The sequence below is a fragment of the Scyliorhinus canicula genome, chromosome 19 (genome assembly GCF_902713615.1).
Source record: "Scyliorhinus canicula chromosome 19, sScyCan1.1, whole genome shotgun sequence".
Classification (NCBI taxonomy): Eukaryota; Metazoa; Chordata; class Chondrichthyes; order Carcharhiniformes; family Scyliorhinidae; genus Scyliorhinus; species Scyliorhinus canicula.
Genome location: NC_052164.1, coordinates 31,956,224 through 31,970,233, shown reverse-complemented (window position 1 = coordinate 31,970,233; position 14,010 = coordinate 31,956,224). Strand labels below are relative to the sequence as shown.

The 14,010-nt window shown below is 52.1% G+C and overlaps 1 protein-coding gene across 1 annotated transcript in view; it reads right to left on the bottom strand.

Moving 5' to 3' along the window:
• hrob (homologous recombination factor with OB-fold) overlaps positions 1 to 11,140 on the bottom strand; it is a 107,882-nt gene extending 96,742 nt beyond the window's left edge. Inside the window, exon 1 of the mRNA XM_038779803.1 lies at positions 10,871 to 11,140. Within this exon, the coding sequence (XP_038635731.1) occupies positions 10,871 to 11,140 (270 nt within the window). The remainder of the gene's footprint in view (positions 1 to 10,870) is intronic.
• Between the last annotated feature and the right edge of the window lie 2,870 nt (positions 11,141 to 14,010).

The following is a 14,010-nucleotide window of genomic DNA, read 5'->3' as shown; positions in this document are numbered from 1 at the left end:
TTGGAAAATATGAATTGGGTACTCTAAATTTATTTTTTTTAAATAAATAAATAACTTGGATGAAGGACTGGAGAGGATGATTGCTGATGACTCAAAGATAGGTAGGAAAGTAAATTGTGAAGAGGACGTAAGGAGTCTGCAAAATTATACACATAGGTTGACTGAATGGGCAAAGATCTAGCAATGTGGGGAATTAGGTTTTACATTTTGGCAGGAAGAATAAAACAGCAGCATATTATCTAAATGAAAGATTGCAGAGCTCGAAGATGCAGAGGAATTGAAGTGTGTTATGCATGAATTGTAAAAGACTATGCAGGTACAGCAAGTAATTAGCAAAACTAATGGAATGTCATCATTTACTATGAAGAGAATAGAATAGAAAAGTAGGGAGATTATGCTTTAGTTGTGCAATGTGGGAATGGTCGGAGAGGCTCGGCTTGTGCATGCTGGAGTTTAGAAGAGTAAGAGGCGATTTGATTGAGGAAGAGTTTTTGAGAAAGCTGATTCATTGCTCTAATTATTACCAAAGTACCTTGAGAGATTATGCATTGTTAAGAGTTTTTGTAAATGCTTCCTGCTGTTATGTTCTTCTAAATTGATAATGATAAATTGCTTCAATTCTTGATATGTTTTGCATTTCTGTTACACTCAGTTGGATTCTGATAGGCGTTCACCCAACCCATTTCATCTGACTTTAGCAAGGATTTGTTTGGCTTCCGCTGATAAATTGAGTGGTATGGTGCCATGATTTACTGGTTGTCTTCTCCAATGCGATCGAATGCACGTTTAACCTCATAATTACTCACATAATTTGTTTAGTGGGAAGCCTGAGATGAGGTACTCTCCTGACAAATTCTGGGCCCATTTTGTACATCTCCTAATGGCTGACACAAAATGACCTTAGCAAGGCAGAGAGCATCATAGAATCCCTGCAGTGCAGGAGGAGGCCATTTGGCCCATAGGGTCTGCACTGACCCTCTGAAAAAACACCCTACCTAGACCCAATGTTACAGCCTATCCCCATAACCCTACCTAGGGGCAATTTAGCATAGCAAATCCACCTAACCTGCACATCTTTGGACTGTGGGAGGAAACTAAAACACCCGGAGGAAATCCATGCAGAAACAGGAAGAACGTGTAAACTCGACACAGTCACCCAAGGTCAGAATTGAACCCCGGACTCTGATGTTATGAGACACCTGTGCCACCATTCCATCCCATCAGTCTGTCTGCCTTAGCCGATATGCAACCAGAAGTCCACATAAGGAAAGGAGATAAACATATTTAAATATAATAAATGGGAAATGTTAACAAAATGAATTAAACAGTGGGGTTCCTGATGGAAGATTGTATTTCATTATCCATTTACCATTGAGGACAGACATTGAGATAAGTTGCAGAAATCTGGTCATTAAGGTGAGTCATTGGTAACATGCATGCATTACGAGCTGTTTCTGTTCCACAGGTTCTCTGACTTATGGCAAATTATTCAAGAGCAACCATTTTTTTCAGATAATTCATAATGACAGCACTGTCTTTACTAAAAGACATGAAAGAGAATTGCAATAATTGAAACTCCCTTGGGCTCTTTAAAAGCATCTTATTCTCCAAAATGAGACAATGATGTTATTAAATCTTTTTAAATCCAAATTAACGAGGTTCAACAATAATGTAATTATTTGGGACAATACGTATGCAGCACACATTGGTTCACTAATGTACTGTAGGGAAGGAAATGTGCCCTCCTTACCTGGTCTGTTCTATGTGTGACTTCAGACCCACAGCAATGTGCTTGACTCTTAAATGACCTAGCAAGCCACTCAGTTCAAGGGCAATTAGGGACGGACAATAAATGCTGGGCCCGCCAGCGACGCCCACATCCCATGAATGAATAGCGAAGTCAGATTGTTTTCACTGCGCAGAGGTTTTACATAGTTGTGTCATTGAAGAAATAATGCAGCGATGGAAGTAATATCTGACTCTTATATGGGCATTTCCCCTCCCCTATATGTTGACAATTCTGATAAGTGAAACTATCTGAAGTTCTTTGTCTAAAGTTGTTCCATTTTTGTCACAATGGAGGTGACCTGCATGACATTTGCGGTGTAGCTGCTGTTCCCATTCATCACCAATGCGAGGTGTGTGTGGCGCTAACAATTGTACACAAAGACTCGAGTGCAGTACAAGAGAGGCTTTATTACAGTGAGATGCTATTCCTCCGGCGGCAGCTGTAGAGTGGCATCTCAGTGAAACTTACGAATTTTTATACTGCTCCCTGTGGGCGGAGCTAGCCAGCAGGGGCTTACCGGAGAAACCTGTAATACAGGTACGGCCATACATCCCCCTACTGCAAGCACACATATATGCAGTGGTTAGATCACCACATTCACCCCCTGTAAAAAATGAGTCCGGCGGTGGTGACGTGGAACTATAATACATAAAGTGATCTATTTACAAAAGGGCAAAACAAAAGAAAACCAAGAGTCCATCAGGCAATCCGGTCACAGGTTGAGTCGGATCGGCAGTCGAACGTTCCGTTGCGAGCGACGTAGCTGTGGTGGCGACGCCTGCACAGGCGGCGTTGGTGACGACGGTGCAGATGCTGGCATTGTTGGTGCTGGCCAGTGGCGGGATGACTCCGGGAGCGAGCCAAAATCTTCCATGTCCTCCAGCGTGGGCAGGGGAACGAGGGATGGACCTGGTGGGGACGAATACGGGGGCACCGGGGAAAAGGAGGGTGGCGCAGGGGGGGGGAGGGAGGGGCGTGGGCAGGGATTGGCACCCGAGGGAGCCAGGTCCCGGAGAGAGACTGTGTCCTGGCGGCCACCGGGGAACTCCACGTAGGCATACTGGAGGTTCGCGTGGAGTAGGCGTACCTTGTCCACCAGGGGTTCCGCCTTGTGGTGCCTGACATGCCTACGAAAAAGGACTGGGCCTGGAGCCGTGAGCCAAGTCGGGAGCGACACCCCGGATGTAGACTTCCTAGGGAAGGCAAAAACACGTTCATGGGGTGTGTGGTTAGTTGCGGTGCACATCAGTGACCGAATGGAATGGAGCGCGTCAGGGAGGACCTGGTGCCAGCGTGCGGCTGGGAGGTTCCTGGACCGTAGGGCCAACTGGACGGCCCTCCATACCGTTCCGTTCTCCCTTTCTACCTGCCTGTTTCCCCGGAGGTTGTAGCTGGTCGTCCTGCTGGAGGCGATACCCCTGCTGAGCAGGAACTGACGCAGCTCATCGCTCATGAATGAGGATCCCTTATCACTGTGGATATAGTCAGGGAAACCGAACAGAGCGAATATGGAATCAAGGGCCTTTATGACGGTGGCAGACCTCATATCCGGGCATGGGATGGCGAAGGGGAACTGAGATAATTCATCGACCACACTAAGAATGTAGGTGTTGCGGTCGGTGGAGGGGAGGGACCCTTTGAAATCCACGCTGAGGCGTTCAAAGGGGCGGGACGCTTTCACCATGCGCGCGCGATCTGGCCGGTGGAAGTGCAGCTTGCACTCCGCACAGACCTGGCATCTCTGGTGACTGTCCGTACTTCCTCAACGGAGTAGGGCAGATTGCGGGCTTTGACTAGGTGGTACAACCGAGTGACCCCCTGATGGCAAAGACTCTCATGCAAGGCGTGGAGCTGGTTCACTTGTGCGCTGGCACATGTACCTCGGGAGAGGGCGTCTGGAGGTTCGTTGAGCTTGCCGGGGCGATACAAGATCTCGTAATTGTAGGTGGAGAGCTCGATTCTCCACCGCAAGGGTTTATCGTTTTTGATCTTGCCCCGCTGCGTGTTGTTAAACATGAAGGCTACCGACCGTTGGTCAGTGAGGAGAGTGAATCTCCTGCCGGCCAGGTAATGCCTCCAGTGCCGCACAGCTTCAACGATTGCCTGGGCCTCCTTTTCAACAGAGGAGTGTCGGATTTCGGAGGCATGGAGGGTGCGGGAGAAGAATGCCATGGGTCTGCCTGCCTGGTTTAGAGTGGCGGCAAGGGCAACATCTGAAGCGTCGCTCTCTACTTGGAAGGGCAGTGACTCGTCTACTGCATGCATCCCGGCCTTGGCTATGTCTGAGCTGATACGATTGAAGGCTTGTCGTGCCTCGGCCGTGAGGGGAAAGTGTGTGGACTGGATCAGTGGGCGGGCCTTGTCCGTGTATTGTGGGACCCACTGGGCGTAGTAAGAAAAGAACCCAAGGCATCGTCTGAGAGCCTTGGGGCAGTGGGAGAGGGGAAGCTCCATGAGGGGGCGCATGCGGTCGGGATCGGGCCCCAGTAGTCCGTTTTGGACTACGTAGCCGAGGATGGACAAGCTGTCTGTGCTAAAAACGCACTTCTCCTTGTTATAGGTGAGATTGAGGAGAGATGCGCTGTGGAGAAATTTGGCAATGTTGGCGTCATGGTTCTGCTGATCGTGGCCGCAGATGGTGACATTGTCTAAGTACGGAAACGTGGCCCGCAGTCTGTACCAGTCAACCATTCGGTCCATTTCTCGTTGAAATACCGAGACTTCGTTAGTGACGCCGAAGGGAACCCTAAGAAATTGATACAGGCGACCGTCCGCCTCGAAGGCAGTGTAGGGACGGTCCGATTTATGAATGGGGAGCTGTTGGTAAGCGGATTTCAGGTCGATCTGATTGACCATATCAGATATGCGAGGGAGGGGGTACGCATCGAGCTGCGTGACCGATTGATGGTCTGACTGTAGTCCACGACCATCTTGTGTTTCTCCCCAGTTTTAACCACCACCACCTGGGCTCTCCAGGGGCTGTTGCTGGCCTCGATGATACCCTCCCGAAGCAGCCGCTGGACTTCGGACCTGATGAAGGCCTTGTCCTGGGTGCTGTACCATCTGCTCCTGGTGGCGACGGGCTTGCAATCTGCGGTCAGATTGGCAAAGAGGGAGGGAGGGTCAACCTTGAGGGTCGCGAGGCCGCAAACGGTGAGGGGAGGTAGGGGTCCGCCGAATTTGAGGGTGAGGCTCTGGAGATTGCATTGAAAATCCAGGCCCAGTAAGAGTGGCGTGCAGAGGTTGGGGAGGATGTACAGGCGGAAACGGTCGAATTCCATGCCCTGTACAGTGAGTTTAACCAGACAGAAGCCCCGGATCGGGACAGAGTGGGAACCGGAGGCCAGGGAGATCTGCTGGTTGGCGGAATGGACCGCAAGGGAGTAGCGCCTTACCGTGTCTGGGTGAATAAAGCTCTCGGTGCACCCGGAGTCGATGAGGCAGGAGGTCACGAGGCCGTTGACGAGCAGCGTCGTGGAAGAGAGCGGCAGATTGCGAGGACGGGACTGGTCGAGCGTCACTGAGGCGAGTAGCGGGCGATCGGCCGATGAGTCTGACGGGTCCTACGAATAGCGGCAGCGACCCGGGTCCCGTCCCGAGGGGAGGACAAATTTGTGGCGTCTGGAGTACCTGTGAGGAAGAAGATGGCAGCGGACAAGATGGCGGCGAGCAGGATGGCGGCACCCATGGAACGCACATGGAGGCAGAGGTTGAAGATGGCGGTGCCCATGTTGCGCACATGGCGGGGGCGGCGAAGATGGCAGCGCCCACTGATCGCACGTGGGGTCGGGGGCAGCGGACGGCAGGGCCCATTGTGCGATCGGCTGAGGCGAGGGGGGTTTCGGGTGCGATAGCGGCAACCGTTCGGGACTGGCACACCGCTGCAAAGTGGCCTGTCTTGCCACAAGCTTTGCAGGTCGCGGTGCGGGCTGGGCAGCGCTGGCGGGGGTGCTTCTGCTGACTGCAGAAGTAGAAGTGGGGACCCCCAGGGTGCGCGGTGCGGCGAGCAGTGCAGGCGTAGTGCACGGGGGCGGCTGTCGGGGGGGGCGGTTGCGGGGTCCACGAGGGGTAGGACGGGTGGGCCGAGTGACTAGCGGGGTAGGATCATGCATTACGGGAGGCGGCCGTCATTGATAGCGCCAGAGTCTTTGTAGTCGCGAGATCGAGAGAGGCCCCTTCCAGCAGTCGTTGCCGGATGGGGTCCGATGCAATACCTGTAACAAATGCATCCCGCATGAGTAAATCGGAATGTTCTGTGGCCGTGACGGCCTGGCAGTCGCAGTCTCGTACTAGAGGTATAAGGGCCCTCCAAAAGTGCTCAATCGACTCACCCGGTTGTTGGACGCGAGTAGAGAGTAGATGTCTCGCAAACAGGATGTTCGGCGACTGTGCGGAATTCTCTTTGAGCAGTTCCATGGCCCAGGCGTAGGTAGGTGCGTCTTGAATGAGCGGAAACACGCTGGAGTTGAATCTTGAGTAAAGAAGCAGTCGTTTCTGAGCCTCCGAAGGTGGAGGGTCCGCTGAAGAGATGTAGGCCTCGAAAACTGCAAGCCAGTGAATGAAGTCTTTCCTGGCGTAGGGCGACTGTGGATCCAGCTGCAGGTGGTCAGGTTTAATCCTGATGTCCATGGTGTAAGGAAAATCTCACTGTAATAAATTGTTGCGCTAACAATTGTACACAAAGACTCGAGTGCAGTACAAGAGAGGCTTTATTACAGTGAGATGCTATTCCTCCGGCGGCAGCTGTAGAATAGCATCTCAGTGAAACTTACGAATATTTATACAGCTCCCTGTGGGCGGAGCTAGCCGGCAGGGGCTTACCGGAGAAACCTGTAATACAGGTACAGCCATACATCCCCCTACTGCAAGCACACATATATACAGTGGTTAGATTACCACAGTGTGCTCATGGCATTCTGAGTCCCATTGGCATGCCACCAGTCAGTTGCAGCTTGCCAGCTCGGGGAAAGCAGGAAATAGGCTGGCATATTGGGGCAGGGTGGTAAATAAGGGGGAGGGGTAGAGGGGCAAAGAGGCAAATCCCCTGCAGTTAAAAGTGCGGACGAGGGGGACCCTTTTCACCCCATCAGCCTCCGCATTCATCGGATCCTCCTCCGCCAGTTCCGCTAGCTCCAGCATGATGCCATAACCAAACCCATCTTCCCTTCACTCCTGTCAGATTTCCACAGGGACCATTCCCTCTGGGGTACCCTGTCCACTCCTCCGTCACCTCCAACACCTCACCATCTTCCCTCGGCACCTTCCGATTCAAGCGTAGAAGGTGCAACACCTGCCCATTTACCTCCTCCCTGCTCATCATCCAAAGTCCAAATCACCCTTCAGGTAAGTCAGCGCAACATGTGCCTCTCCTTCAATCTAATCTATTGTATTTTCTGCTCCCAATGTGGTCTACTCTATATTGGAGACACTAAACTAAATGCTGGAGTTAGTGGAACTGGCGGAGGAGGATCATTTGAATGCCCCTCCCCCTTATTTACTACCATGCCCCGATTTGCCAGCCAATTTCCTGCTTCCCTGCCTTCCGATCACATGTCTCCTCCTGGCTCATATCTAGGGCCTGCCTGACTGGCCTTGGATAAGTCATCAGAATAAGACCAAATGTCCTAGGAGCAGGACTAGGCCATTTTAAAGTAATTATAGCACACAGGTGAGGAGGGGGGGGGGGGGGGGGGGGTGTCATTTGGCCCATCCATTCCATGCTGGTTCTCTCGAGAGGAATCCAGTCAGTTCCATTCCCCACTCTATCCATGTAGCCCTGCAAGTCTATTTCCCTCTGGTGCCCATATGATTTCCTTTTGAAATTTTTCATCTGCTCCGTGTCCGCCACCCTCATGGACAGTGGGTTCCAGGTCATTGCCATGTTCTACATAGAGTCATAGAGGTTTTCAGTTTGGAAACAGGCCCTTCAGCCCAACTTGTCCATGTCGCCCAGTTTGTACCGCTAAGCTAGTCCCAATTGCCCGCATTTGGCCCATATCCCTCTGTACTCATCTTACCTATATAAATGTCTAAATGCTTTTGAAAAGACCAAATTGTACCCGCCTCTGCTACTGCCTCTGGCAGCTCTTTCTAGACACTCACCACCCTCTATGTGAAACATTTCCTCCTGGACCCTTTTGTATCGCTCCCTTCTCACCGTAAACCTATGCCCTCTAGTTTTAGACTCCCCTATCTTTGGGAAAAGAAGTTGACCATCTACCTTATCTATGCCCCTCATTATTTCATAGACCTTTTTAACATCACCCCTAAGCATGCTACCCTCCTGGGAAAAATGTCCCAGTCTATCCAGCCTCTCCTTATAACTGAAACCACCCTATTTTTCTTGCAACTATCTGTAATCTCCTTGCCTGTTTGCCCCTCAATTTCCCGTTCTTGACTACCAGTGGCATTCGCTAACAGAACGGCCGCAGCAAAGAGGCTCCCGCAGATCCACAAAATCGGAGCTTTTTTTCAGGGGTTCTCCAAGCGGGTTCTTAAAAAGAATTAAAGCCCCGCGAAATCGGCCCTGCCTCCCTCGGTCCTGGTCAGCGGAGCAGCTGCACTTGGAGAAGGAGTGGGGATTGCGACAAGAAACTGCCTGGAAAGGATAAGACTAAAACATAATAATCATTTTTTTTATTCAACTTTTTTTCTCCTCTCCTGAAAAAAAAAATGATTTTTTATTTTAAAAATCGTTTTTAAAAGGAGAAAAAACCTTTGGGGGTTTATTATTATTTGCAGGCATATTCATGTTTTCTTCCCTGGGTCTTGGTGCGAAAAAGAGATTCTTGTGGATTTTTGGGTGGGGGGAAATAAAAATAATTTCTTTTTCGCACCTAAACCCAGGGGAAAAAAAAGAGAAAGGCACATAACAGGAATATGCCTGCAAACAATAATAAATCGGGGGGGGGGGGGGGGGGGGGGGCAGTGAGATGGAAGAAGGAGCAGCAGCGAAGGCTAAGGAAAAAAACAGGAGCTGCGGCCGCGCAGGCAGACGGCCCTGATGTACCATCAATTGGACGCGAGGCACGATGCAGGTCCAAACTTAGGCTTTAATCAGCTAGTTGTTAGCCCGGTGGTCGACTACAGAGAAAGGCCGACCGCCGGGAACTCTGGGTACTTATACCCCGCCTCGGAGGCGGGGTCTACTTGCCTCTCGACCAATTGGTGAGCAGTCACATGACTAGTCCCAGCCAATCAGACGAGAGGCACATGACCAGCCAGAGCCAATGGGAAACCAATGCTCTGCACCCATGGCAGTGCTCCCATTCATACCACCACAGGCTACACAGGGCGAGGCAGAGGTTCAGCCGAACCAGGAAGCGGAAAAGCTGGTGAGCCGGGCAGCGGAGCAGGAACAGGACGCGGCGACCATTCCCCCCCTCCCCCAAATCTCGGGGAGGAATGGAGAAGCGTGCTGAAAACGGAGATGAACGCCATAAAGGAGGAGATAAAAACTGAGATAAACGCCATGAGGGAGGCACTCAGGAGGGAGTTCCACACAATGATGAAGGAGATGCTGGCGGAGACGACGGACAAAATGCAGCGAACCATCGATGGCTTGAAAGGAAGGTGGAGGCGCAGGAGAAAACGAGGAGTTGAAGACCAGAGCGGCAGGATGGTAACTCAGGAAACCGAGGTGAAAAGGCTGGTGGCTGATAATGACCCAGGGGAAAAGACTGGTAACGACCCAGAGGAACCTAAGAGGGGAAGTGGAGGACCAGGAAAATAGGTCCAGACGCCAGAATGTTAAAATAGTGGGTCTGCCAGAGGGGATGGAGGGCAGAGACCCAATAGGCTACGTCAGTCAAATGCTTTGCAAGCTAGTGGGAAGAGAGAAATTTCCAAACCCCCCAGAAATCCACAGGGCGCACAGGTTGCTCTGGCCCAAAGCCGGGGAGCAGCCCAGAGCGATTTTCGTAAAGCTGAACAGGTTCCAAAACAGGGAAAGAATCCTAAAGTGTCTTGGGAACTGTACCGCTTGCTCCTGGTAGCGATGGGCTTACAGTTGGGAGTGAGGTTCGCAAAGAGCGAAGGGCGGGGGGACCTTAAGGGTCGCGAGGTTACATACCGTGAAGGCGGGTAAGGGTCCGCCGAACAGTAGGGTTAGGCTTCAGTGACTGCATAAGAAGTCTAATCCAAGCAATAGGGGGGCGCAGAGGTGAGGGAGGACGTACAGCTTAAAACGGGCGTAATCGGCGTCCTGCATCGTGAGGTTCGCGATACAGTACCCCTGGATCTGAACCGAATGGGATCCGGAGGCCAGGAAGATTGTTTGGGATGCGGTAGATGTGAAGGGAGCAGCGCCTTACCGTGTCAGGGTGAATGAAACTCTCCATTCTCCTGGAGTCGAAAAGACAGGGGGTCTCATACCCGTTGACCCGGACGACCATCATAGAACTTTTCAGGTGCTTTGGCTGCGACTGGTCGAGGGTGACTGCACCAAGCAACGGGTGGCTTGCATGGTTGGCGGTATCGGAGTCACAAAATGGCGGCCCCCATGAGTCGCACATATTGGCCTGGGTCGAAGATGGCCACCCCCATCGGTCGTACGTGTCGGTCGGTGTTGGAGCCGGTGGCCAAGGTGGCGTCCCTCACGAGTCGCACGTGGTCAGTCGGTGTTGGAGCCGGTGGCCAAGGTGGCAGCCCCCACGAGTCGCAAGAGGCTGATGACGCGTCTGAAGGGGGCGTTGCCGGCAGGCACGCAGCCACATCGTGGGGTCTGTGGGCCTGTGAGTCCATGGGTCGGGTCTGGTGAGTTTGACTTCTGGGCTTTAGGTCGGCCCAGACAGACTCTGGTGAAGTGTCCTTTTTTCCACAGTCGCTGCACGTCGCTGTGTGGGCTGGGCAACGCTGCCGGGGGTGTTGACCCTGGCCGCAGAAGTAGCACTGCGGTTCCCCGGTCTGGACGGGCAGCCACGCGGCACAGGCCTGTGATGTAGTTGGGTCCGGTGGGGGCCGCGACGGTGGTGTCCATGAGGGGTTCGCCGAGTCTGCGGGGAATGCGCTGAGGCTCTGGTAGGCCACCTCTAATGAGGTGGCTAGTTTTTCCGTGTCCTGCAGGTCAGTGGTCCCGTTTACCAGCAGGCGTTGCCTGATGTAGTTAGACTGGACCCCAGCCACGTAGATGTCCCGGATCTGCAGCTTCATGTGCTCCTCAGCCGCCACATCCCGATAGTTGCAGTTCCTTGCGAGTAGGATCAGGTTTTCCAGGTACTCGTCCAGTGATTCACCGGCGCGTTGACGGCGAGTAGTGAGTAGGTGTCGCTCAAACACCTCATTTACAGGCTTCAGGAAATGCGCCTTGAGGGTCGCAACCGCCGCCTCGTACGTGGCAGCTTTCTCTATCATTACGGAGATTCGATGACCCACCCGTGCGTGGAGGAGACGCAGCTTGAGGGTTTCGGAGGGAGGGGTTTCGGAGGAATTGAGGTAGGCCTCGAAACAGTGGAGGGGGGAGCCAGAGCCGGAGCCCACCGGGGTTCCAGTGCAGTACCTGGAAGTAGACCGTATTATCATTTCCAGGTCATAGGTCACAGCACTATACAGACAGTTCATACTTGGGTGAATACATTCATCACAACCTACAAGAGACGCACCTGAGGGCTGATGCACGATCAATTACTACTGAAGCGAGATTGTAGTCCAATTGAAGGCTTTAATGAACAAGTAGTTACCCCAGCAGCTCCGGTACAGAATGACTGCTGTGGTTGAAAGACAGAGTCTTATGCTCTGCCTGCTGGGCAGAACCAGCAGGCAGGTTCTACCACTCATACTACAGTATAAGGTACATCCCACCTAGGTACCGCGACACCCCTAATTATAGCCTACCACAAGGGTGAAGGACCGACTGCTGGTAAGAAAGGGGTGGGTGGGACAGACATACCACTCATGCTATGGGACGAGGGTTAGAGGTGTGGTAATATTAATTAGCATGAGGACGAGGCTTACGGAAACCAAGACAGTTACGGACCCAGGGGGACGGTACATCATGGTCAGCTGTGTCCTGGAAGGGGCACTGGTCATACTGGTAAATGTGACGCTCCCAACTGGGACGACACAGAATTCATAAAGAAGACAATGGCAGAAATCCCCGACCTTGACACACACCGACTGATCATGGGGAGGCGACGTCAACTGTGTAGAGGACCCACTGACCGACCGATCAAACCCCAGAGCAGGGAAAAAGACTGGCATGGCTGGGGAACTAGGGGCATTTATGGAGCAGATGGGAGCAGTGGACTCATGGAGGTTCCTGTACGCGGGAGAGAAGGAATTTTCATACTTCTCAAAAGTACACCAGGTATACACCTGTATCAACTTCTTTGCAGTGGGGAAATCCAGTGCTTCCAGGGATCACGGGAACGGAGCACTCCACGATTGTTATCTCTGACCACGCTCCACACTATATGGATGTGAGGTTGGAGACAGGCCGGGCCCAGCGCCCCAGGTGGAGGCTGGACACGGATCACCTGGCCGGCAAGGCCTTCTGTCAAAAAAAATCGCGGGCCATGGGCAACTACGTTAGTAACAACCAAAACGGTGAGGTCTCACCCTCCACGTTCTGGGAGGCACTGAAGGCCGTGATTAGAGGATACATCATAGCCTAGAAGGCAAGCAGAGATAGGGAAGAGAGGGTGGCAAGGTAACAACTGGTGGACTCCATCCTGGAAGTCGACAGAAAATACTCTGAGGCCGCGACCGTAGAGCTGCTGGCGGAGAGAAAAAAGCTGAAAATGTACTTTAACCTGCTATCCACTAGGAAAGCAGTTTACCAACTCCCGCCAGACACGGGGGACCTTCTACCAACACGGAGACAAGGCTGGCCGACTACTGGCTCACCAGCTGAGAAAGCAGGCAGCCACAGGGAAATAGTGCAGGTAAAGGATAGCAGAGGCAGACTAGTAACAGAACCAAAGGAAGTCAATAGGGTATTTGAGACCTTCTACAGGGGACTGTACACCTCCGAGCCCCCCAACGGGGGCGCGGGGATGAAACAGTTCCTAGACGGACTGGAACTACCAGTTGTGGAGGAAGACAGACGGGGGAGCTGGAAGCACCAATAGACCTGGGGGAAATCATGGAGAGCATCACCTCCATGCAGGCGGGGAAGGCACCTGGACCCGACGGGTTCCCGGCGAACTTCTACAAAACATTTGTACCACTCCTGGCCCCACACTCAAGGGACACGTTCGCAGACTCACTGGCAAGGGGCACCCTGCCCCCACACTAGCGCAGGCCACAATTTCACTGATACCCAAAAAAGATAAAGACCTGACGGAATGTGGATCATACAGACCTATTTCACTGCTGAATGTGGGTGCGAAAATACTCGCAAAGGTCCTGGCCAAAAGGATTGAGGGCTGTGTACCAGAGGTGGTCGCCGAGGACCAAACAGGCTTTGTAAATGGTAGGCAGCTCACAGCGAACATCAGGCGGCTGCTGAATGTAATAATGACCCCATCCGGGGGGAGAACACCAGAGGTGATCGTCTCCCTGGATGCAGAAAAGGCCTTCGACAGAGTCGAATGGAAATACCTCCTCGAGGTACTGGAACGGTTTGGGCTGGGAGCGGGTTTCTCCGCCTGGGTGAGGCTCCTGTACAACGCTCCCAAAGCGAGCGTCCGAACTAACACCACCAGCTCTGAATACTTCCAGCTGCAGAGAGGATCAAGACAGGGCTGCCCCCTGTCCCCATTCTTGTTCGCGCTAGCAATCGAACCCCTGGCGATAGCCCTGTTAAAAGAATATATGGTTAAGTGTCCTTTTGATTGTCCTGGAGGTGTAGATTTGGGTTAGCTGATTTTGTGGATGCGGTCAGATGAAGAAGATGTAGAAATGATTACGAGATCTGGTTTTTCTGTTAGATTTCTGGTAACATAGACCTCTAAACTGGGTAATACACTTGTTAAAAAATAGATAGAGGAAGAAAGAGAGCTTTCTTGTGATCTCTGCATTGGCTGCAGCCTGATTTCTTATACTCACCCTTTGTGTTTCCAAGGTGTTTTGGGTGGGTCTGTCTGTAGCAGCCATTGTTTCAATATCCAGCACTCTTCACATTTACAACCTCTTGGTTAGCGATGGGTTTCGCTGAGTCTCCAAATTATAGGAAATGTTTCTCTCCTTGCCCTTTCCTGAAGATGATTTGTTTTTCGCCTTCACCTCGGAAGGTGGCTTTGCATTTTTAAGTCGTCTATTTGTCTCAATTCAAATTGCAAAAT